Raw genomic sequence first — 26,000 nt, forward strand, 5'->3', positions numbered from 1 at the left:
GTGTTGAGATCAGTTACTAAGGGTAAAAGTTACCAGTGGAATTCAGAGATGGATCCAACTCCCCAGGAGTTGGTGCATTGGATGCATAAAGAAATGCAAACTAAGAAAAAAGTGAAATATTTAATCCCTTGGTTACTGTTGTCTATAATGGCTAAAATAAAATAGGGTGCTGGGTCAGGACTTGAGGCTGGACTAGGCTCAGATGTGGGTCTGCCTGAGCTCAGTCCACTAGCCTTAAAGTTACCCACACAGGAGAAAATTATGCAGGGACAACAGAAAGTATGTCTGAGACTTGTGGTTACCAAAAAGGTAGTCAATGTGAAGGAGGGGTAAAACTAAGTAACTATGGAAACTAGAGGGTATAATGTGAAAGAACTGTTTCATTCTGTAGATCAATATCATCAGCTTCCTGAGGAACCTTTACTAAAATGCATTGTAAGAGTGACTAATTTAGGGGCAGTATCTTTGGTTTTAAATGCTACAGAGTAGAAGTACATGTTTGGATTGATGGGACCCACAGCTCACTATTGAACAACTGCATATGGGTATATATGATCCAGACACACAGGAGGCTATTCCTGTGTTAACTGCCAGCCTGGTGGAATAGATAAAAGCCACTGTAAGGTCTGTTCACCCTGAGAAGGGGGACTGTCCAACTCTACCTACAAATGCCAAGTGGGACACCCCAGATGCAGTAGCTGATATGCTCTGTATGCATGTGGGACTGGCTTTATGATGACAGGGCTATTCACATGCCGAACATGCCTGTTACCCAAGTCATGGTAAATGTGTGGTTAAGAGGGCCCCTTCTACATGGGCACCCCATGTGATGTTACTCCTACAGAAATGAACAGTTCGAGAAGCCTTATTAATTTTGCTGTCTCAACTTCCCTTCATGGGTCTTATAGATGCTAATAAAAATATTAGGTTAATTAACAAGAGAACAGGGAAAGGCAAAAGTGAGAGCCAAAGGACTCCTCCCAGGAAGGTGGAAATTTTAAAATGGTTATTAACAAATAAGGTGAAGAAAGAAAACAGTGATAGGATAAAACTAAGAAGAAAAAGGGGAGAGTCATGGGACTCATCCCAGCAGGGTGGAAATCTTTAGATGGTTATTAAGAAATGGAATGAATAAAATGGAAATTGATACAGTTAAAACAAAGATCTTTGTTTTTTGAGGCAGGGTCTTGCTCTGTCACCCAGGCTGGAGTGCAGTGGCATGATCTCGGCTCACTGCAGTCTCTGCCTCCCAGGCTCATGCAATCCTCCCACTTCGGCCTCCTGAGTAGCTAGGACTACAGGCATGTGCCACCACGCCTGGCTAATTTTGTGTATTTTATGTAGAGACAGGGTTCTGCCATGCTGCCCAGGCTGGTCTCAAACTCCTGAGCTCAAACAATCCACTTGCCTTGGCCTCCCTAAGTGCTGGGATTAGAGGCACGAGCCACCACGCTTACCAAAACAAAGGTCTTTTTTTTTGCTGTTGTTAAAAAATAAGGTGTCATTCATGAGCAGGGGCCATGCTAATCTTCTCTGTATGGTTCCAATTTTAGTATATGTGCTGCCGAAGTGAGCACAACAAAGGTCTTAATACATTATCGGAGGTTGGGTGGACCAAACCCCTCTGCTCTCCCAACATTAAAGGGCCCTAACCCAGTTTACTGTATTTCTCACAGTTTGAAGAAATTTTAAAAGTTGCAAGGTAGAAATTACAATGAAACATATGATCTGAAATTGCCTGGGGAAAAAGTGGGGCAGACTAATCAAAATAAAGATTGACAAAAGGTCCAGGGTCCTTTGGCTCGACCCTTGGCAGAAGACCCAAAGCTTTTTGCACAAGAGAGAGTAAAATGGTCTGGGGGTGAAGAAGTTCCTGAAACTAGAATATAAAAATGTAAGGGTTGATAAGATGATGAAAGTTGGTATATTTGAACACACTTCATGTGAAGTGACTGCATCTCTTTTTTTTTTTTTTTTTTGAGACAGAGTCTCGCTCTGTTGCCCAGGCTGGAGTGCAGTGGTGCGATCTCGGCTCACTGCAAGCTCCGCCTCCCAGGTTCACACCATTCTCCTGCCTCAGCCTCCTGAGTAACTGGGACTACAGGCGCCCGCCACCACGCCCGGCTAATTCTTTCTGTTTTTTAGTAGAGATGGGGTTTCACCGTGTTAGCCAGGATGGTCTCGATCTCCTGACCTCGTGATCTGCCCACCTTGGCCTCCCAAAGTGCTGGGATTACAGGCGTGAGCCACTGCGCCCAGCCGACTGCGTCTCTTTTATTTGATTGTATCATGGTAATGAACACAGTATCACACTGGAGATTGTTTCCCCCACCTGGTACTATAAAACACAAGGCATGTAAATCTGCTCTCCAAGCAATATTAATTGGACATGCCCAAGCCCGCAGAGTGCAGAATAGAAGCTACAGTGCTGGCAGGGACAAACTCTCCACTTGATAACCCCCTGTGGAGCAGTTCCTGGGGCTTATGGCGAAAGTGTTTGAGCACCTCCCAGCAACAACTACTGGGACTTTGGAATAGAGAATTTCCACTTAAGGGACCTTGCTATGAAATGTTAGTTGAAGTTACCCCTATGATATCTGAAATACCCATGCTGTCTCAGGTGATGCCCAAGAACATTCTAATGGGGAAGGCAGTGCCTAGAAGAGTTCCACAATAAAATGGAAATGGTTTATAGAGGATCATGCTACCTGAGGAATGCAAGGAGGAGATACTCCTTGAGGGGGGTGGAGAGAGAGAGAGAGAGAATGGGAGTAGAGCAGAGTTTCCCCAAATCATCTAAGAAAAAAATGTATTTTTTCTCCCCTACCCGATGCAGTGATCCTAGGACCGGAGTTGCTGAGATAGCAAAGATGATTTTTGTTTTTTTTTGCTATGGGGTCTCACTGTATTGCCTAGGTTGGTCTCGTAACTCCTGACTTCAATCCATCCTCCCATCCTCCCACAGAGCTTAGATGATAGGTATGAGCCACTGCGCCCAACACTTCAAAAAATTTTTAGCAGGAATGCTAAGTAAAAAACTGTAACCATGTTTTTAAATCTTCTGTCAAAATTCCTGAGGGCATCATGGGGGTGAGATGTACCTTCACCCCTTCTAACAAAATTGGGACTAACAGTGAATATGGCTGGTGGTAAAAATAGCTCATTAGTTCTGCATCTATGTAGCCTCACCCTATCTGAATGGGAGTGGACTGAGGAGGTGCTACTTGCTAGACTTGTATTGCTGCCTGTAATCTAGACCAGCACAGTGGCGATTCTAATGTCCCTTCAAAAAAGTTTGGAGATTAATGGAGAGAAGGAGAAATAGTAGCTGAGAGTAAACAAATAAATGGGTAAATGAGACAACTCAAAAGAGTCTCAGGGCAAGAGATGACACTGCCTCTTAGCTCAATGATTCCACATGCCTGAGAGGGTGAAGCTGTGTATTTACCCAGACCACTCCTGCTTGTGGAACCTGACAACACTGAGAGGAAACCTGCAAACCTGAGTGTCCTCATCATCCTGGGAGACATTCATACACTATGATGGGCTGGACTAATTATTAATGATTGTGTATATATATGTTTTTTGATATAAAGGATCCACAGTAGAAAACCAGGGAGTAGGCTGTGGTGCTATGATATGTATTAGTTTTCGTCCACAGTTCCTGGCTTATAACCCTTGTTATAGTCTTCTGTTATTATGTTGGGTGTGTCAGGCCTCTGACCTTCTCTTGCCCTCTTATTACCTATCCCAAGGCAGGACTCTAATCCGATTGTGGGTCTTAAAACACCTTCCATGAGAGGGTCCTACCCTATACCCTGGTGGAAGGAATGCTGACATCATGAAGCTTTCATAAAAAGCCAAGAGGACAGGGTTCAGTGAGCTTCTGGAGAGCTGACCATGTGGAGGCTCCTGGAGTTTTCAGAAAGGGCTTGGAAGCTCTGCACCTGATATGGCTTGGCTGTGTCCCCACCCAAATTTCACCTTGAATTGTAGCCCCCATAATTTCCGCATGTTGTGGGAGGGACCTGGTGGGAGATAACTGAATCATGAGGGAAGTTTCCCCCATACTGTTCTCATGGTAGTGAATAAGTCTCACGAAATCTGATGGTTTTATAAGGGGTTTCCCCTTTTGCTTGGCTCTCATTTTTCTCTTGCCTGCTGCCATGTAAGACGTGCCTTTCGCCTTCTGCCATGATTGCGAGGCCTCCCCTGCCACATGGAGCTATGAGTCCATTAAACTTTTTTCTTTATAAATTACCCAGTCTCAGGTATGTCTTTATCAGCAGCGTGAAAACGGACTAATACAGCACCCCTTCCCCCATACTTCACTCTACACATTTATCTGTATCCTTTACAATATCCTTTATGATAAACTGGTAAATGCGTTTCCCTGAGTTCTGTGAGCTGCTACAGCAAATTAAATGAATCCAAAGAGGGAGTTGTAGGAACCCCAACTTGTAGCCAGTCAGAAGTTCTGAAGGCCTGGACTTGCAACTGGTATGTGTGTGTGTGTGGGTGGGGGGCAGTTCTGGGGACTGAGCTCTCACCCGGTGGGACTGGCACTATCTCTAGGTAGACAGTGTCGGAACTGAATTAGAGGACACCCAGCTGGTGTCTGCTGCTTGGTGCGTGGGGAAAAATCCCCACACGTTTGTCACAGAAATTTTCTTCTGTGTTGATGACTGTTGTGATGTGAGAGCAGAGGAAAAACACAGTTAGAGAATTTCCCCCCACAGGCATCAAGTGGCGATGTGAAATAGGCTGTTGTTGGTGAATTCAGATTATGGACGAATACTTTGGTAGGAGATAGAAATGTGGAGCTTTCCAGGTGGGTGTAAAGCTGTGGGACTGTCTGGATGAGTTAAGGAGAAAGGGAAGACGCAGAACAGAAGCAGTCCATGAGCATGGCCTGTGGTGCCCAACATGCAGAGGCGGAGGAGACGCGAAAGCAGCTAAGGGGGTCGGGAAGGAACTGACAGTGCAGCAAGAGTGGACAGGTGGTGTCCAGAACACAAGTGTATAGCGTTCCAGGCAGGAGAGAAGCAGGGACTGTGCCAAGAGCTGCAGACGGCCAAGGAAGACAGGGCTGAAGCTTAACCGCTGGCCCATCAGCTTGCAGAGGGATGGAAAGAGAGGATGGATGGATGAATCTTGGCTCTGAGCATTAACAGCTGTGAACTTCATACACAGAGACAAGGCGATGGTGTACACCTCGTGATAGAACACACTGCCACCTATGAAGTGGTTTTGCCAAAGCCTCAATCTATCTGATCAGGTTTCTGGAATCAACTTCCAATTAACAGGAAATACGACAGACAGGGGAACATGTTAGATGAACAAACATGAGGGGGTGGAATCCAGACTGGAGAAATCTATAGAACGAATAACACAGTTTCTTCAACAAATAAAAAGAGAGAGATGCAGGGGAAACTTTAGCCTAACACACTTAGAGACAAATCAACTCTACTGTGTGGACTTTATTTTAATCCTTATTCAAACAAACAAGTTCTTAAAAAAAAAAAAGGGCAGTTGTGAGACAGCTGGATATGTTAACACTGGGTATTTGATGACATTAAGAAATTTTTGATTTTTTAGACATGATGAAATTTTTTGATGTAGTAATAGAATTGCATATGTATGAAATTGGCTGGGATTCGCTACAGAATTACTGAGAGTGGCTGGGTAGGGAACTAGATGAAACAAGATCAGGTATAAACTGTTAAGTGCTGGAATGGGTGATAAGTATGTGGGTGTGGTGGAGGAGGCTGCAGGATACTATTCTGTGTCTTTTTTTGTATTTCTGTATATGTTTATTATGGAAAATTCCAAATAGTAAACACACACACACACACACACACACACACACACACACACACACACACACACAGAGAGAGAGAGAGAAAGAGAGAGAGAGAGAGAGAGAGAGAGAGAAAGAAAGAATGGGAGTAGAGCAAGGCGGTGGTGGTGGGAGGGACACAGGTCTTGATGGGTATTGACAGTAGGCCTGCCCTGATAGGGCAGGTCAGATGGAAGGAAACAGCAATGCAAAAGAGGGAGGGACAACTGCTGGAGTCTGTCCCCGAGGGGGTGGGAGGGTACAAGGTCTACCTTAGGACCATGGCCACCATGCCAGGCAGGTGGTAGTAGGGGTGGACTCCTGTGCTGACTCAATGACGAACAGAAACAAGGTGCTCCTAAGGAGAGGACAGACAGTGCGGGGGAGTGGGCTGAAAGGTCGTGGTGCTGGGACTGCTGGGCAGCCCCAGATGACCATGTGAGGTCAGCAGTCATAGGGAGAGCCAGACTACCACCCTGACTGTGCCTCTCAGAAGTCGGTTGAATGGCAGAACCCAGCACAGGAGGGGCAGGAACTGAGGGAGCACATCAAGCAGTGACTCTGGTGATGGGCTGACGCCATGCTGAGAGGGAAGGGAGGGCACGGAGGGGATGGGTGCAGGGAAGATCTGGCGGCAGTTGCGGTAAAGCCCCATGGGCACTGAGAAGTGCTGGGGTCTGCTGCTAGAGAAAGCAGGCTGGAGAGGCAGGCGTGATATGTTAGTGATCTAGGACGGAATCTGGGCACACTGTAAATGGGGGTACATGCCTGGGAAACTTGTTTCAAACTCCTCTGAGATCAAAACAGCCCGTCGGACAGAGTTTAAAAATAAAAGACAACAAAAACCAACCCTAGATAAGGACTCAGCAAACCCAGGGGAAGTCTTGCATCTGTTCTATGGAGGGTGAATCAGCAGTCATTTGGGAGTCCCCTCATCTTACTACACAGGAGCCTGGCCTGACTAGTCAGTGCTCTTCAAAGTGTGTTACTTCACTGAAGAACTCTAGAGAGTGGTGAATTTCAGCTTCCCAATACTAACCCCCAGTTTGACTTCTGCTCAAACTAGGCAACAGAGCACTAGACTGGGGTCACAAATCTTGCTGCTGGCACTAAAAATCCAAGGAGCAGGCCCCGAGCTCCTCTGAGCTTCCGTCTCTATCCAAGGTGGGTCCTGCTGGCCTTGCAGGCTTATGTAAGGATGGAATGATCTAGACACTCCTAAAGGTATTTTGCAGCTTAAAGGTAAGGTATGGTAACAACAACAACAAAAAAAGGCAGAACTATCACTTGTGTTGTAATGAGAAGACTGAAATTTTGGTTTTACAAATGAAAAGCTTGGCAGCATTAAAGAAGACTCGGTCAAAGAGCTGAGTGTCTTAGCTTGGCAAAAAAACAGTATTTATAGACACTGCTTTCTTGTACTTTGCAGAGCATGGGTATCTCTACTCTGCACGACAGATGCCATCCCAGGGAAGGATTCCTTTGCCACCCACTTGCTAGGGACTTTCTGAAACATGACTTCATTTTGTCCTTACAAAACCTCACGAAGTAAGTATTATTTCCCCCATTTTACAGATGAGGAATCTCAGGTTTAGTGAAGCTACTACGTCACCTGCCCAAGGCCACACAGCTACTAAGTGGTAGAGCTGGTGTTGGTTCCCAAGTCTCTCTGATTATGTTTATAAGGGGAGAAAGAATGGTACCTGGGGATTACAATAATGTAATGTCTACAAAATTATTATGTATTCTGGAAAAGTATGGTGCTTTGCTAATCACCAAATTTGAGTTTATAAATACCTTTCGTCATTTAATATGCATTTACTAGGCATCCACTACATGCCAGGTGCTGCTCTAGGCATTTGGGATCGATCAATGAACAAGGGAGATAAAAACCTTGGGCCCCTTGGAGGGGGTAGTGACACTTCAATTACATGTAAATATAAAAATGATAGATCTTACCTTTCTGAGGTAGTTTAGGAAGAACTCTTGGGCCAAGGGCAGTCTTTGCAGAACTGGTGCTAATCAACAAATAAAAATCATTTAGGATCTAAAAGTGCCAGAATATCAATAGCAAAATATTATTCAAGGAAATCAAATCAAAGGTATTTATATAATCATCTAAAGAATGCTTTCAAAATTTCTTTTTCTCTTTTTTTTTTTTGAGACGGAGTCTCCCTCTGTTGCCCAGGCTGGAGTGTAGTGGCGTGATCGCAGCTCACTGCAACCTCGGCCTCCCGGGTTCAAGCAATTCCCTGCCTCAGCCTCCTGAGTAGCTGGGATTACAGGTGCCCGCTACCACGCCCAGCTAATTTTTGTATTTTTAGTAGAAACGGGGTTTCACCATCTTGGCCAAGCTGGTCTTGTACTCCTGACCTCGTGGATCCACCCACCTCGGCCTTCCAAAGTGCTGGGATTACAGGCATGAGCCACTGTGCCCAGCCTCAAAATGTCTTTAACAAAAGATTAGTCTATTTTCCATGTTTCAGTTTGCCTGGCTGAGGAGGCACAGTAAAAGGATGAAAAAAAAGTCCCTCTTAATGATAAAGCCCAACTCCTCCACTTCAAAGCATTTATGAAGGCACCTGGCACACTCTTAAGTGGTGACCCCAATGTAGTGCACAGAAGTAACTCTTCCCACGTGATCCCACAAAGCAGCTCTGTTTCCAGACAAGGAAATGGAAGGGAATGGGGGTGTTGGCGGCTGGCAGAAGGTCTCGCATGGGTCAGAGGTAGAAGTGGAAATTCAGTCCTAGCTCCCCTGGCCTCCAGAGCCCTCACTTCCTCTACTATAGAAAAGAGCTTGGTTCTCGGGCCTCCAGGCTCTCCTAGGCCTTGCCCTCCTTTTGGCGGACAGGTAAATGAGGGTGACAAAGGCCCAAGTCCCTGGAATACAGGTCCACACCACATTGTCTGAATCATCAAACGTTAACCTCTGCAACTGAAACCCCAGTGCCGTCAGTGGTCTACATTAGGTGGAAGGCACTATTTTTCTTTAACAAGAGGTTTTGGCGATTCTCAGAGGACACCAGGAGGCCTGCATGCCTGAGAAGCAGCAGTAGCCAAGTGCCTGAGCCCCATCTGCCAAGAACCCCTTTATTATCTCATCTCTCCATTTCTGTGCCCTGATGTCCTAAGAGTTGGTTGCTGCTGCTTCTTTTATTTTTTGAGACAGAGTCTTGCTCTGTCACCAGGCTGGAGTGTAGTGGCACGATCTCGGCTCACTGCAACCTCTGCTTCCCAGGATCAAGCAATTCTTGTGCCTCAGTTAACTGCATTTAAAAGAAAAGAAAAAGCCAAACCAACTAACGAAACAAAAAGTAGTCAAAGAAAGAAGATGAAAGGTGTGTGCTCCTTTCTGTCCTGGCTCTTGGCCATCCTTGGTCTTCACTGCTGTTTCCTCAGCTCACTTGAAATCCTCCTGCCTCTGGGCAACGGGGGGATATTGCTGAGATAAAGCCACCACTAAACAAGAAACAGTAAACATGACAGGACTTTGCTTCTGACATTTTTGGGGTGCATTTTTCTTGTGCTATGCCTCAGCATCTTCCTAGGCAAGCCCAGCTGCCCATAACTGGTGTGTGGGTGGTGACTGTTCCTGCCCACGCTACTGAGGCCAAAGCCTAGAGGCTCAGATGCTTCTTTTACACAAGCTCCTGTGCAATGTTGCGGAACCTGCGCTTGTTCCTATCAGAAATGAACACAGGACCCTTCTATTGGTGGCACTGTGTGCAGTGAGGAAGGGGACTGAAAACTTCATGAGTTGGCTGGACGCGGTGACTCACACCTGTAATCCCAGCACTTTGGGAGGCAGAGGCAGGCGAATCATCTGAGGTCAGGAGTTCAAGACCAGCCTGGACAACATGGTGAAACTCTGTCTCTACTAAAAACACAAAAAGTTAGCCAGGCATCGTGGTGTGTGCCTGTAGTCCCGGCAAATGGGAGGCTGAGGCAGGAGAATCGCTTGAACCTGGGAGACTGAGGTTGCAGTGAGCCGAGATCGCACCACTGCACTCCAGCCTGGGTGAAAGAGACTCCATCTCAAAAGCAAACAAACAAACTTAATGAGTTGCCAAAGGCTCTGGTTCACAATCAGCTTGATTTTGTTTAAAAACTTTTTTTTTTTTTTTGAGACGATGTCTTGCTCTGTCACCTAGGCTGGAGTGTAGTGGTGTGATCTCAGTTCACTGCAACCTCCACTTCCCAGGTTCAAGTGATTCTCCTGCCTCAGCCTTCTGAGTAGCTGGGACTACAGGTGCACCCCACCATGCCCGGCCAATTTTTGTATTTTTCGTACAGAGGGGGTTTCACCATGTTGGCCAGGCTGGTCTTGAACTCCTGACCTCAAGTGATCACCTGCCTTGGCCTCCCAAAGTGCTGGGATTATAGGTGAGAGCCACTGTGCCCGGCCAAAATTTTTTTTTTAGACAGGGTCTTGCTGTCGCCCTGGCTGGAGTGCAGAGGTGTGATCATGACTCACTGCAGCCTCAATTTCCTGGGCTCAGGTGGTCCTCTTGCCTCAGCCTCCCATATAGCTGAGACTACAGGCATGTACCACCATGCCCGGCTGATTTTTTTTATTTTTAGGAGACAAGGTCTTGCTATGTTGCCCAGGCTGGTCTCAAACTTCTGGGCTCAAGCAATCCTCCCACCTTGGCCTCCCAAAGTGCTGGGATTACAGGTGAGCCACTGTGTCCGGCCTTTAAAAACCTTTTATGAGTGCTTTTGGAGGGTCAGATATTCTCCTCACTCTGGAAAAAGAACACCAGAACTTTAGTTCTACAGGGTCCCCCAAATTAGGGTTGAAGGAAGGTGAGTGAGGAATGAAAGGCAGGGCACAAGGGCAAGGAAGGGGTGTGGAATGTGGAGTCGGGAGAACAAGCAGGCTGGAGAGCTGGCTCTGACATCTGCACCTACCACCTAACCACTCTGGGCCTCGCTCTCCTCACCTGCAAAAAAACTGAGGATAATAGTAATTGAGCCTATCTCACAGGGTTATAAAGAGTACATAAGATAGTGGTATTAAAAAAAGGCTGGATATGGTGGCTCACATTTGTAATCCTAGCACTTTGGGAGGCTAAAGCAGGAGGACTGCTTGAGCCCAGAAGTTCAAGACCAGCTTGGGCAACATGCTAAGGCCACGTCTCTACAAAAAAATAAAATAATCAGCTGAGTACGGTGATGCATGCCTCTGGTTCCACCTACTCAGGAGGCTGAGGCAGGACCATCTCTTGAGCCCAGGAGGTTGAGGTTACAGTGAGCTGTGCTAATACCACTGCACTCCAGTCTGGGTGACGGAGCAAGGCCCTATCTCAAAAAAAGAGAGATTTTGTTTTTTCATCTTTCAGAAACTCTAGAAAAGAGCTGACTCTTTTTCCCTGAAGTTTGGGTCTGGAAGTGGCTCTCTATCCTTTTCTTGGATGGCACCTCCAGAGAAAACACTTTAGAATAAGGCTGGATAAAAATTGCCCGTAAGAGATCTCCTCAAGTATACAATTTCAGTGAAAAAAGGGAAGAAAAGAACACTGCTGTCAGCCTAGCCTAAAAAAAAAATTAGAAACAGAACTTGAAAGAGTGATATTTTTATGTTTGAAAATCTCTGGGCAATCAGATTTCCCTAAGGATTATCTTTTCATTTCCAAATCTGCAAAAGGAGTCAAGTGGGAAAGTAACAAAGTTACTTGATTAAAATATCAAAAATAAAAACCCATTCTGACAGGAATTTTGTTCAAGACCATTGCACAACCCCGTGACCATCGGGAAGTGAGGCTAGCTCCTGTCTGTGAACTGGGTAGACAGCGGTGCTGCTCAGAGAACGGTCTGCAGACCTGTGCCCAGTCCAGCCACAAGATGCACACGCAAACCAAGAGTGAACGTCTGATTTCTCGTCGTGGCCAGCCCCACTTGGCTGACCACAGCTTTGAGCAGCGCTGGGAAATTCACGAAAACTCATTTCTAGAATTCTGTCCATTGCATCAATGATCCAACATGAAGCGCTGAGATGGCTTACCTTGACTGCTGGGATAGTCCCTCAAACTTGTTTGTGGTCTTACTTGAAGAGGATGGACCCCCATCGTTACCTACAAGGAAAACCGAATGTGAAAAGGTACGTCTTTAGATGGGGAAATGCAATGAGAATATATGGGTTTGGCCTATAGACAGGCACTGCTCAAGTTCCAGAACGGCATTTAAATGACCCAAGCCAAAACAGTATGCATTTCTGGCATAAGACCAAAACAAAATTGAGCACTGTTTTAGGCTTTGCGGTTTTTATTTCCGGTAAAGGAGTGTATCAAAGAGGTGAGCAGCTGCTCTGTGGCAAGGCCTCGAAGAGCACAGAAACTTGGTGATGTTCCCACTGGCTCAGGATCTTGTCCTTAGTTTGAGGGTAGAGACAGAAGAATAAATTTCAAGTTCACCAAGAGGTCCCCATGTTAGGAAACTACCCCCTAGTATCCAAACTCAGCAGAAACACACAACTCACAAGTGGAGTGTGCATGTGAACACCATTAGCAGGGTGGTGGATAAGTGGTCATCTGTTGGGCCAGGCCCTCAGGCACTTACTGACTCATCATTCATTCTCTTTTTTTTTTTTTTTTTTTTTTGAGATAGGGTCTCACTCTGTCACCCAGGCTGGAGTGCAGTGGTGCAATCATGGCTCACTGTAGCCTTGAACTCCTGAGTTCAAATGTTCCTCCTGTCCAGCATCCCAAGTAGCTGGGACTACAGGGGCATTCATTCAAATATTAACTTTTTTTTCTGAGATGGAGTCTCACTCTGCTGCCTAGACTGGAGTGTAGTGGTGCAATCTCAGCTCACTGCAGCGTTGGCCTCCCAGGTTCAAGCGATTCTCCCGCCTCAGCCTCTTCAGTAGCTCAGACTACAGGCACACACCACCACGCCGCCCAGCTAATTTTTGTATTTTTAGTAGAAACGGGGTTTCACCATGTTAGCCAGGCTGGTCTAAAACTCCTGGCCTCAGGTGATCCACCTGCCTCGGCCTCCCAAAGTGCTGGGATTACAGGCATAAGCCACCATACCCGGCCAAGTATTAACATTTATTAAGCATTTACTATGTGCAAGGCACAAATGTGAAGCAGAAGGCACAAAAACAAGTAAAATGTCACTGCTCTCACAGAGCTTATGCTCTGGCCTGTGACTTAGACATAGGAAATATACTAATAATGTGTAATGAGATGAACATCAGTTGCTGTCAATTGAGGAGAAAATAGTTTCTAAACTCTGACTGCTGGCAGGAGTGGGGGAGAGGGAGTAGGGAATGCTGTCTGGGGAAGACACAGAACCTGGACAGGTGAAGAACTTTCTAGTGGGTGAGCAGCAAAACCAGAGGCACACAGGTGGAAGTAAGTGTGCTATGTCCAGGAGAGGGTCACAAGACAATAAATGAGGGCTCTTCTATGATCCATTTTGTGGTGGGCAGAGTGCAGAGCAGTTGTGGAGCCCCAAGCTGTGGGCACCCAGGAGGATTCCCCAGGACCCTACATGGGCACCCTGTCTCTGGGGCTCTAGTTCATTTCTTTGTCCTTTCTTCCTATGACTGCTCTGGAAAGTCTTGCTCTCTTCCTTCAGCAGCCTCCTCTCCTCCTCTGCCTAGAAGACTATAATATTGCCTAGGTGGCACTGGGAATGGGTTGGCTAAGGAGGCTGAGCAACAGGAGGGCAGATGAAGAGGGCAGGGCTGAAAAAAAACTAACTGATCCTCACTACACTGCACATCTGCTCAACAGCACCACCGATTGCCCACATGCTTGTATATTCATCCAGCCTTCCTTCCTCACAGGATGAGACTGGCATCATAAGATAAGGAAATGAGACTAAATGAATAAATGGCTGCAGGTCCCATGGGGAAATAGTGTACCTGGAAGTCCTGACCACAAATCAATGTGCTCTTCATTACCCATCAAGATGCCCTGATAGTAACATTATTAACAGCAACGATCGTTTACTGAGCACTTATTGTGAGCAAGGTACTGTGCTACATACTCATAGTAATTATGCTTATGAGATAAATAGTATAATCATCCATCATTTTATATATGAAGAAGCACACAGAGAAGTAAAGTCAATTGCCCAAGGTCAGGTCACTGGTAAGGGTCAAAGCTGGGATGGAAAGCCAGCAGCCCTCTTCCAGGGTCTGTACTGTGAATCACCACACTCTAGCACCTATCACCTCCTGGTCTGACTGCACCTACTGAAGAGGGAGAGGCTGGCAGGGTGCTCACCTCCTGGATGGAATGTTCTGTAATTCTATGATATTGATACAAGAAGAAATGAGATAAACTGGCATTACTAGAAGAACCAAAGGCTTTCAAATTTAGTTTAATTTTAATTAAACTAACCATCAGTGTATGTCCATGAGCCCATATAACTTAATATTTGGCCGGGCGCGGTGGCTCACGCTTGTAATCCCAGCACTTTGGGAGGCCGAGGCAGGCGGATCACGACGTCAGGAGATTGAGACCACGGTGAAACCCCGTCTCTACTAAAAATACAAAAAATTAGCCGGGCGTGGTGGCGGGCGCCTGTAATCCTAGCTACTCGGAGAGGCTGAGGCAGGAGAATGGCGTGAACCTGGGAGGCGGAGCTTGCAGTGAGCCAAGATTGCGCCACTGCACTCCAGCCTGGGCGACAGAGTGAGACTCCGTCTCAAAAAAAAAAAAAAAAAACAAAATTTAAGGACTTCTTTGGTAACTCATAAAATCCTCAGAGCTGTGATGTTCTTTAAGGTAGGCATTTTTTTTTCTTCTTTATTTTTTATTTATTTATTTTTTCAAGATGGGGTCTCACTAAGTTGCCCAGGCTGGTCTTGGACTCCTGAGACGAACTGATCCTCCCACCTTGGCCTCCCAAAGTGTTAGGATTACAGGTGTGAGCCACCACACGTGGCCTTTTTTTTTTAAGAGACAAGGTCTTGCTCTGTTGCCCAGCTGGGAGTGCAGTGGCATAATCATAGCTCACTGCAGCCTTAAACTCCTGGGCTCAAATGATCCTCCCGCCTCAGCCTCCCAAGTAGCTAGGACTACGGGCATGCTCCACCATGCCTGGTTAATTTTAATTTTTATTTTTTTTGTAGAGACAAGGTCTCACTACTAATTTTTTTTTTTTTTTTGGTAGAGACAAGGTCTCACTACATTTCCCAGGCTGGTCTCAAATACTTGGCCTCAAGTGATCCTCCTGTCTTGGCCTCCCAAAGTGCTGGGCTTACAGGTGTGAGCCACTGCACCTGGCCTGGTAGGCTTTTCTTTCTAGCACTGTGCTCAATGCTGAGTCTTCAGGGCTAGATATCAAATCTTATACTTTCCCACTTAAATGAGTTATAACAATCAAAACGTCAAGGAAAATTTTATGTTTGGAGAATGAACTGTTGCATCCACTAATTCCCTTTCCAGGTAGAAAACATTCCAAAGAAGTGATTATTAATGCAGGTTGCATGAGCTATACATGAGTAAATTTGAGACCAACAGGGCTGCAAAGGCCCTCTGGCTCTGCTGTGGTCATTCATTCTGCTGTCGCACAGACGAATCATCATGTCAGGGGCTGCTGCCTGATACCCACAGGCCCAAATGTCCAGAGTTCTCATTTAACCTTACTCTTTGGCTTCTCAAAATGAGTCTCCTTTTTCCAAAGATGGTGTGAGTTTTTATGTCTCTGTAACTTTGCCCCTTACGTTCCTTTCCCCTGCAAGGAAGGCCTGTCTCCTTCCAGTTTTGGTGAATTCCTACACAACCTTCAAAGAACACCTTTAGAGTCACTTTCTGAGAATTCTTCCACAGCTGACTTGACCACCCCTTGTAACCAGCTTCTTACCAGAAGTGGTTAATTAGGGGTGCAGATTTTGGACCTAGACAAGTTTGGCTTTGAATTCTAGCTGTACTGCTGACCAGTGGGTATGAGTTTGGGTGACTTCTTATTCTGCTAAACCTCAATTCTGTCATATATAAACTGGGAACAACCATGGTACCTACTACCCTAGATGGGCATGAGTATTAAAGGAAATAAACTATGAAGTACAGGACACAGTGCTAGACCACAGGAAGCCTGACACAAGGGTAATATTATTCACAGCTTTTCAATGGCATGAAACAGAAATGATGCTAATTTACTCAGTGAGTGTTCACTTCAAAGAATGGACCCCACCTTCTATGTCTTTGTAACACCATTATTTTTATTTTTTCTGAGATGGAGTTTTGCTCTTGTTGCCCAGGCTGGAGTACAATGGCATGATCTCGGCTCACTGCAACCTCTGCTTCCTGGGTTTCACTGATTCTCCTGCCTCAGCCTCCCAAGTAGCTAGGATTACAGGCATGCGCCACCACGTCTGGCTAATTTTTGTATTTTTAGTGGAGACGGGGTTTCGCCATGTTGGCCAGGCTGGTCTTGAACTCCTGACCTTGAGTGATCCACCTGCCTCGGCCTCTCAAAGTGCTGGGATTACAGGCGTGAGCCACTGCGCCTGGCCGATAACACCACTTTTTAACAAAATGTCTGGCACAGAGCAGTCAATAGTCCCTGCTAGCGAAAGACAGGACTGACTGTGCTGGCTCATCAACTTCTCTGCCCACAGCGGGCCTTCTTACACCTGGCTGGGTAGTCGTCTATGGTCTGGTTGACAAGAATCCTGTCACTCTCGTAGCTATGCAAAGGCTACCTGCTGTGCTTGAGAAGTGTGGCTAGAAAAAATTCTGAAAATAAAATAGTACTGAAAAGAGAACAATGAGGAGCAAAAATATGGAAGCAACTCAATCCCTTTTTCTCTCTCTGTGCAATTTGGAAAAAGATCTTAGTGTATCATACAGATGTGTGTAAGACAGAGTTGGAGATACATCCTGGGCAGGCAATGGAAGGAAGTGCGGCCAAGACTCCTGGTTACCTACCATAGCTTCGAAGCTACAGGAGAAGGGTTTGTGGAAAGAGACGGGGCATTGGCTCAGCAGCGAATGGCCTGGTTGCTACAGGAGTGTTCTGGAATAGTGAATTACTATACAGGCCTTGGAGTTGGAAATGGGTTGAAATCTCACTTCTGCAGTTCCTGGATTTGAGATCTTAAGCAAGTCATTTGACTTCTCTGTGCCTAATTTCCTCATCAGTAACTGGGACAATGACAGTCCCACTTCCAATAAGTAGATATGTAATAAAACAAACAAACAACAAGAAAAACCAAAAAAGCAAAGGAAAAGAAAAGAAAAGAAGTAAATATCCATGTCTCAGACATTTCATCTATTGAGCTTTTTTACCTAGAAGTCCCAGGCCTGAAATATAAGCAGTAAACCAATTTTTGGTATAGTTTTTCATCCATTATTTGCTCTATATTAAATAAAAATACAATTCTAACTCCCACCGACCAAAGATGAGGAATGTAAGTGATTCCCAGAGGTCACTTTGTCAGGGATTGGTAGAACCTGGATCAGAACCTGGGCTTCTGGAATGTTCTTTCAGTGCATGTTATGGTTTCCCATGTGCACTGCAGATACTTCTCTAAATGCCAAAGGATGGAGGGGCGGGGGAGGGGGGAAATTGGTCTCAGGTATTAATTCAAGAGTCTCAAGTGTGAGAATAGCATTGGTCTTAAGGCTACCATGAACCTAACAATTAGTTGTATTTCTTTCTTTGCTCTTGCCTGTAAGAATCTTAGGGTCAAATCCGTGGCCCACTTCCAGACACTGTATGTGACTTTTTGTTACTCATTTTGTGGAGAAATCACACTCCTGGAATTCACCTTACTTTGCTACCTTTATTCTCCCTTTGTCCTCATTTCTTATTATTTAAATTGTGTTAAAATATGTGTTATTCTGTTACAAAGTAGGTTATAAAAAAAAGAGGAGGACTGGGTGAGGAGGCTCACGCCTGTAATCCCAGCACTTTGGGAGGCCAAGGCAGGAGGATCACTTGAGGCCAGGAGTTCGAGACCAGTCTGGGCAACATAGTAAGACCTTGTCTCTACAAAAATTAAAAAATTAGCTGGGTGTGGTGTGATGCACCTAGAGTCCCAAGTTATGTGGGAGGCTAAGATGGGAGGATCACTTGGGCCCAGGAGGTTGAGGCTACAATGAGCTGTGATTGTGCCACTGTACTCCAGCCTAAGCGACAGAACAAGATGTTGTCTTTAAAAAAAAAAAAAGAAGAGGTTCAATGAAATGCAACTTCAAAAATCATAAATTCCCTACAAAACCCAAATCTGTCCACAGGACTATTTGTTTTGCTATCAAAAGCCTGCCTTAGAAGTCTCCTGAGACAGATGGCTGGATTCATCAAGAAGCAGGACTTCAGTAATGTAATGCCGGGGCTATTTTGGGCACTGTGGATGTTGTGGTTCTGGCAGGGAAAAAGCCTGGGGTGGCCCTCCCAGCCTGAGCAGCGCGGGAGCTGCATAGCAGGGTGCCATGCTGCAGATGGATAAGGAGGCACAGCCAGCAGAGCTTGTGCTGCTTGCCAGGAGAACCATGCTAAGTTGATTGCCTTCTCCACACTTCAGCTTCATGGGCACACAAACCACTGCTGTGAGGAGAAATGGCCAGTGGGCCTGCATTTTGCGAGCACAGAGTGGTGTGTGGAAAGGGTGAGAAGGGCCGGCTCTCAGCCACACAGGCTGCAGGTGAATCCTGGCCCTCACGTACTAGCTGTGAGAAACAGTATAAATCACTTAAACTTTCTGCGCCTCGAAGTTGAGATAATAGCATTTTCTGTGTAACTATGGTTAAGAATGAGGTACGTTAACACATGCAAAGTGCTCAACAGAATGCCCAACGCTCTGTGAGGCACTTACAAGTGATGGCCTTATAAAATATTACGTACGTAGTTTTTTATCCAAAGATTCTAAAATAATGAACTGTCATTTTCTTTTGTCTTACAAACCATAAACCTGTATTAAGAATGCATGGGCTGGGTGTGGTGGCTCATGCCAGTAGTCTCCAGCACTTTGGGAAGCCAAGGCAGGTAGATCACATAACTCAGGAGTTTAAGACCAGCCTGGGCAACATGGTGAAACCCCGTCTCCAAAAAAAATACAAAAATTAGCTGGGCGTGGTGGTGCACACCTGTAGTCCCAGCTACTCAGGAGACTGAGGTGGGAAGATAGTTTAAGCCTGTAAGGTGGAGGCTGCAGTGAGCTATGATCATGCCACTGCACTCCAGCCTGGTGACAGAATAAGACCCTGTCTCAAAAACAAAGAAAAAGGAGTTTATGAAGGCATGAAATGGAATTTGAGAGGGGGAAAGATGGACTCTTTTTAATGAAGGAAGTGCGGTCTTCTGTGAAGTAGATGCATTAAAGGTTACAATCTCTGGCCCTTGTTCTCACAAAACACTCAACATCAGCTGCCTTGCTTATTTCCTCCTGCCTATTCCACTCATCTTCCAAGGTCAAATGCAAGATCTACTTCCTTCTTTTTTTTTTTTTTTTTTTTTTTTTTTTTGAGACAGAGTCTGGCTCTGTCCCCCAGGCTGGAGTGCAGTGGCACCATCTCGGCTCACTGCAAGCTCCGCCTCCTGGGTTCACACATTCTCCTGCCTCAGCCTCCCGAGTAGCTTGGACTACAGGCGCCCGCCACCATGCCCTGCTAATTTTTTTGTATTTTTAGTAGAGACAGGGTTTCACTATGTTGGCCAGGATGGTCTCGAACTCCTGACCTCGTGATCCGCCCACCTCGGCCTCCCAAAGTGCTAGGATTACAGGCTTGAGCCACCGCATCCGGCCCTACTTCCTTCTTAAACCACCTTCTACCTCCTTCTTAAAGGTCAGCATGGGGGACTGGGCAGGGCTAATCATCAGCATAGAAAGTGTGAGCATCAGCAGAGCCAAGACCTGTCAGCCATGGCTACTCTGCAAAGGAGCTGAATGTCAGAGGTGCCCCTGAGAAGAGAAACACAAATGTCGGGGAACCAAAGAAGGGTATAGGCTTCAGACTTGACAGGTGGGCCAAGTTCGGTGGCTCATGACTATAATCCCAGCACTTTGAGAGGCTGAGATGGGTGGATCACTTGAGGTCAGGAGTTCGAGACTAGCCTGGCCAACACGGTGAAACCCCGTCTCTACTAAAAATACAAAAATCAGCTGGACATGGTGGCGGGTGCCTGCAATCCCAGCTATTCAGGAGAATGAGGCAGGAGAATTGCTTGAACCCATGAGGTGGAAGTTGCAGTGAGCTGGGACTGCACCACTGCATTCCAGCCTGGGCAACAGAGTGTCTGTTTCGAAAAAAAAAAGAGAACTTGACAGGTGGAAACCTCCACCTGGCTGAGGAAAGAGGCTGCTGTGCTGCAGGCAGGGGTCATAGGAGTGATGCCAGTGCTGCTGTACGGATGGCTAGTGAGACTAGTGGGTACAACAGTGGCGGTGTGAATAGGTGGCCTAAAACAGATCGGGACAGGAGGCCTCGAGTCTTCCCTACTTTACAAGTTTGATTTCATATTTAATGTTAGGCAAGTGATCAGCGTGAACCCATTGATCTAAAAAATGGAGAGCTGCTGACAATACCCATAACCCCCAAATCTCCCCTGTGAATCTGGAGGAGGAAATCCTGGGCACAGTGGGGAGAGAAGTACATCTGGCAGGTACATGATAGCTCACATCTTCTCTGAAGACTAGAAAAACAATGGCCAAGATAGGGGTTTGGGACTTTTGAGGTTGTTGGGACTTTTGAGGTTGTTGGGATGGGTGAATATATTTTGCATGTGGGTTGGATGTGACTCTTTGGGGGTCAGAGGACAAGATGTGGTAGGCTGAAAAATGGCCACCCAAAGTTATCGAGTCCTGATCCCTAGAATTTGTAAATGTGACCTGGCTAGAAAAAGGAGTCTTTGTAAATACAATTAAGTTAAGGATCTTGAGACAAGGAGATTATCTTTATTTTTTTTGAGACACAGTTTCGCTCTTGTTGCACAGGCTGGGGTGCAATGGTGCAATCTCGGCTCACCACAACCTCTGCCTCCCGAATTCAAGAGATTCTCCTGTCTTAGCCTCCCGAGTAGCTGGGATTACAGGCATGCACCACCATGCCCAGCTAATTTTGTATTTTTAGTAGAGATGGGGTTTCTCCATGTTGGTCAGGCTGGTCTTGAACTCCAGACCTCAAGTGATCCACCTGCCTCGGCCTCCCGAGACAAGATTATCACAGAAAATTCAGGTAGGTCCTAAATACAATCACACGTACATTTATGAGAGAGAGGCAAAGGCAGTTCTGAGAACACAGAGAGGCGGCGACAGTGGGGAGATGACCATGAAGGCAGAGGCTGCACCACTCCACGGATCACCTGGAGTCACCAGAAGCTGAGAGAGGCAAGAAACAGATTCTTCCCACAGGGCCTCTGGAGGGAGCAAAACCCTGCTGGATTTTGGACCTCTAGCTTCTAATACTGAGAGAATAAATTTGTTATTTTACAACATCCAGCTTGTGGTATGTGTTACAGGAGCCTCAGGAAACTCATGCAGGTTTCTCCCATCTCTAGCTATCCAACAAAATGCTAGGCTGAGAATAATGGTAACAGTAGCTATCATTTATTAGGTGCTGCCTATGGTTTTGGTTGTTTTTTATGTGTTCTTCTCATTTAATCTTCATGATAACTCCATATGCAATACAGACACTACTACTAGCCCCATATTATAGTTGGAGGAGCTTTGGCACTGAACAATTCCAAGATACTTGCTGAAAATCACAAGGCTATTGAGTAGCAGAGACGGAATGAGAATCCAGACAGTATGACACTTGAGTCCACCTTAGAGCACTTTGCTCTGCTGAGAGAAGCAGCACATGCCCTCCGAAGGAGTTCATGTACTGGGAAAGACAGGCAAGGAAACAGCCACTGTGATACCCACTACACCAGTGGGGACAAAGGGTGGGGAGTGGGGAGTTTTACTGGACTGTGAAAGGCCTTTTAAGTAGATCCCAGGAGAGCAGATCTTGAAAGATGACTAAACATTAACATAAAGAAGTAGAGGGAAGAAGATTCTAGGTTGAGGGCATACTGTAAGCAAAGGCTCAGATCTGAGAGAAAAAAATAGAACTTTAGGGAATGTGGTGTACCTCAAGATGGCAGACATGTTCAGCTTTGGGGGTGGAAAGGTAAGGCCTGGTGAGAGCTAAGGGGCTGTTCTTTTACTACCTGCTTATGCCTGGTGTCTACCTCCCAGTCCTGATCTCTCACAGTTCAAAGGCCCTGATCCTCATGGGCTGAGGAGAGATGGGAGGTTTAGGGGAACATAAGAGCGCTGGAAAGGTGTGTTCACAGAGGGAAGCTGCAGGCATCAGAGAGGAAGGTTGCCTAGAAGGCTGATCCCCTAAGTGCCTTGCTGATGACCGTCTGGGCCCTGCCTTTGGCTTCTAGAATACAATGTCAGCAAGAGGCGGGGAGGGATTAAAACCAAGCAGTAATAATACAACACAGACCACAAGCACTAGGATCAGAGCAACTATAACCTTTCTAAGGAGAAGTCTAGCCATGTATGAATGCACCCACACATGCCCATTATTGACCTGTGTCTGTAGATAGTATATCTTACATACATGCATGTACGCCAACATATGCTTTCTAAAATCAAAATTTAAAAATAATTTAAATTGTTTTTTAAATTTAAAATTTTGATTTCAAAAATCAAGAGTCCATGCCACGTGGCAAACTGTCATTGTGGCCGAGGACAGATGATGATTTTTGTCCTTCAAGGCTGGTTGTAGGTGAGAGGCTCTTAGCTGGTGAGAAACTGGCAGACAGAACAGCGTCCTCATCTGGAAAAGGTTATAATGCTCCCAGCTCACTGTCAGGCACTCTTATAAAGTAAATTTTGTTTAATAAAAAATGCTCCCTGACCCATCAACAATGGGGTGAAAAACGGCCAGCTGCTAATCTTGCTCGAGTGATGTGAAAATCTAAAAAAGTGATGATTTTCAAGCCAGAAAGCAGAAATTTGGTAAACTTTAGGAATGTTCGAGTCTATACAATGTGAATAAAGGCACTTTAAACCTTACAAGAAATAAAACCACTTAAACAAGAGGATTAAAATTTAGAGAAATTTGGAAAGGAGGTTAATTTGTGATATGAAACGCTGATGTGAAACTTGCGACTTTCATGGAATGTTATTTGGGGGAAAGGCCTTTTTGATGAAATCTGGGGATCCTGAAGGCCTTACACAGCAGCCTCTGAAAATGTCAAGGACATCCTTAGTCTTTATGTATGTATGTGCTAGCACACCTCAATTGTTCTTGCCTGGCTTGTGGGAACTAACTCATTAACACCAAACTCCAATGTCTCCTCCTCTCTAAACCTTCCCTGGCTTTCCTCTAAAGTCTGACATTCAGTTTTCCAGCATTTCTAGTGTTTAGACAACATGTCTATCCTGATAGTAAAGAACATGTGCTTTAATGATTTACCCACGTGTGTCCTGCATTAGACCATGAACTCCATGAGCATATGGACTGAGAAGGCCCAAGCAAGGGGCATAGTAAGTGCCTCAAGTAAGCAAACAGAGTCAGAGATTGAACGGCTAAATGCACACACATGCTTGTACACACATAACCCGGGGTGTCTGGGCCAGATGGTGAACAGGTGACAATCAGCAATGGGACAATGTAACTTTCCCCCAAAACTCGAAACACAAAAAATATGAAGAAAGCCACAATGAAACTCCACAGCAGGAAGAGGTGAGACACACAAACTAACACATTTATTCAGCGAAGCTTCTGTGAGTGTCTGTTATGGGCCAAGACCCTGTTTCGTGATGGGGTGACTCCTAAGTCGCTAGCAGGCTAGTAGTAAAGATGGGAATTATGTCCCTTGTAGACGGGAATTTGTCATGTGCAGTCAATGTCACTGAAGTGATTAACAAGCTGACTCTGGGCAAATTTATTCATTCTCAAGTGATTACTGAATATTCACTGTGTGCCAGGCATGGTTCCAGTAAACACAGGTGAGAACAAGACCAAGACAAGGTCCTGGCTCTCATGGAGCTTACATCTTAGTGGGGCAGCTTACATGCTGTGATAAGGTGTTTGAAGGAAAACAGGTAGGGAGGAAGCTGCGTTGGAGGGGGAGGGAGACAGACATGACAGCTGAGAACTCAAGGATGAAAGGGAAGCAGCTGTTCAAAAAGCATGACAGAGTTCCAGGGAGTGAGAGGGCCCTCAGGAGGCAGAGGATGGTGTACCCAAGAAGTGAAAGAAGGCCAGCCCTGAAGACAGAGTGGCAGGAGAGGGTCTGGGAGATAAGAGCCCAATCATGCAGGGCCCTGTAGGCCTTGGTATAGGGAGCTTGCATTTATCTGAAGCTCAACAGGAAATCTTAAAAGAGTGTTAAGGAGAAAAGTGACCATGAGCTGATTTACATTTTATAAGTAAGCCATTCTGGCTGTTGTGAGGAAAATGGAATACTTTGCTTTTCTGAGCCTCTGTTTCCTTATATATAAACGAGACTAATAATACCTACCTCACAGAGCTGCTATCATAATTGAGTAAGATTTAGGAAGTGCTCAGCACCTTCCAGTTTTTAATGGCCTAAATATTTTTCAAAATGTTCCTTTCCCTTAAGAGACAGGTAGAATCATGTCATATATACCCGAGTCAGCATCCAGCATGTGTGTGCATTTTGGCACACTTTCTGAATGTGCTAACGGGCCACTGCCCAGTGGAGCCCCACACGCTGCCTGGCCCCAGCAGCTTTGGCCCTGACTTTAGGATAACTTACCCCAAGGAACTGCGCCTTTGTTTGGGGGCCCATGAGGTAGTGGGCTGGGAGGGTCGGATAGGGTTCTCTTGTGTCCGGGTGGTGGGGGAGGAGGCCTCTTCTTGGATAGGGTGGAGCTGCCACTAGAGGTCTGGGTGCTTAGAGGGAGTGTTGAAGGTGGGCCAGTTGGACCTAGAAACGAAATTGAATGGGGGCAGGAAGATTAATCCCAGTCTCACAGATACAAAACAGCCAGTATGAAATCACTTCCACACATCAGAATGTGGTATGATACACAGAGATAAAAGCAAAAGGCTGGATATGGCTAACTCCATCAATCTAATAACTCACAAGTAGGGTTTTAAAAATTTGGTTAAAAAAAATAAAATTGGCCAGGTGCAGTGGCTCATGCCTGTAATCCCTGCACTGTAGAAAAGCTGAGGTGGGAGGATTGCTTGAGGCCAAGAGTTTGAGACCAGCCTGGGTAACATAGCAAGACTCCATCTCTACAAAAATTTAAAAAATTAGCCGGGCGTGGTGGTGTGTGCTTGTAGTCTCAGCTACTTGGGAGACTGCGGTAGGAGGATCACCTGAAGTCAGGAGTTCGAGGATACACTGAGCTATGATTATGCCACTGCACTCCAGCCTAGGCAACAGAAAAAAATTTACAACAAAGGTAAGAAGAGTGTGTGCTTCAAGGAACAAAATGCCAGTCAACACAGAATGCTACTGGGTTTAGTCATTTAGGTACAATGGGAGAAACACACACATACACACACATCTTAAAACAATAACTCCTTATAATCATCACAAAATCTACTGAGGGAGAAATCACACACCACTACCAGCAAAATCAACAGAGAAAGAACAGGGTACAGGCTAAGCCTTCACTGGGCCACAAGCTGAAACATGAAATGATTCATATAATAGAATTTTTCTTTCTACAACTTTTTCTTCTAGTCAGCAAACTGTCTGAAGCTTTTCCTAAAAAAAAAAAAAAAAAAAAAAAAAAAGGCTTTTCTAAATAATGAAGAAAGAACTGGATGTAAAGCATTACCTGGAAAAAAGAGAAATCCAAAAACCCTTTGCTCTAGAAACCAAACCATCTGTTATATTGGAAGCCTGAACAACATTTATATAAATTAGACACTGATTTTTATAGACTAAAAAAAAGACTCAACTTTCTCCAGAGCTAAAGACAAGACCGCAGGAATGATAGTAATATTCCACATACACACAAAAATGGGGTTTGTTTTTAAAAGCTGTTAAGGGAGTAGTGTATTTGATCTTAGTTTTGTTTATTCAAAGTGACAATGAAGTGGCTTGTGTGTGCCAGGTATTCCATGCTGGGCACTTTCACTACTATTGCTTTATTTAAGGTATATGGTTTAACTGTGTTCATGGCAAATTGTTTCTGTAAACGTTAAGAAAAAAAAGCTAGGACCAGGCACGGTAGCTCATGCCTGTAACTCCAGCACTTTGAGAGGCCGAGGTG

The 26,000-nt window shown here is 45.5% G+C and overlaps 1 protein-coding gene and 1 pseudogene across 6 annotated transcripts in view; both read right to left on the reverse strand.

Moving 5' to 3' along the window:
* The window catches only part of ASAP1 (ArfGAP with SH3 domain, ankyrin repeat and PH domain 1), a 387,159-nt gene that overhangs the window by 14,048 nt on the left and 347,111 nt on the right, over nucleotides 1–26,000 (reverse strand). For 4 of the 6 annotated variants that reach the window (XM_030795519.1, XM_030795518.1, XM_030795521.1 and 1 more), the window contains 3 exons: nucleotides 24,527–24,697; nucleotides 11,847–11,916; nucleotides 7,799–7,857 (listed from right to left, as the gene is read on the reverse strand). In XM_030795519.1, coding sequence (XP_030651379.1) covers nucleotides 7,799–7,857; nucleotides 11,847–11,916; nucleotides 24,527–24,697 — 300 coding nt within the window. The remainder of the gene's footprint in view (nucleotides 1–7,798; nucleotides 7,858–11,846; nucleotides 11,917–24,526; nucleotides 24,698–26,000) is intronic. The other 2 variants (XM_030795523.1, XM_030795522.1) reach the window with 1 other exon arrangement.
* LOC115830779 lies at nucleotides 1,464–1,577 on the reverse strand (annotated as a pseudogene).

Source organism: Nomascus leucogenys, chromosome 16 (assembly GCF_006542625.1).
Source record: "Nomascus leucogenys isolate Asia chromosome 16, Asia_NLE_v1, whole genome shotgun sequence".
NCBI lineage: Eukaryota > Metazoa > Chordata > Mammalia > Primates > Hylobatidae > Nomascus > Nomascus leucogenys.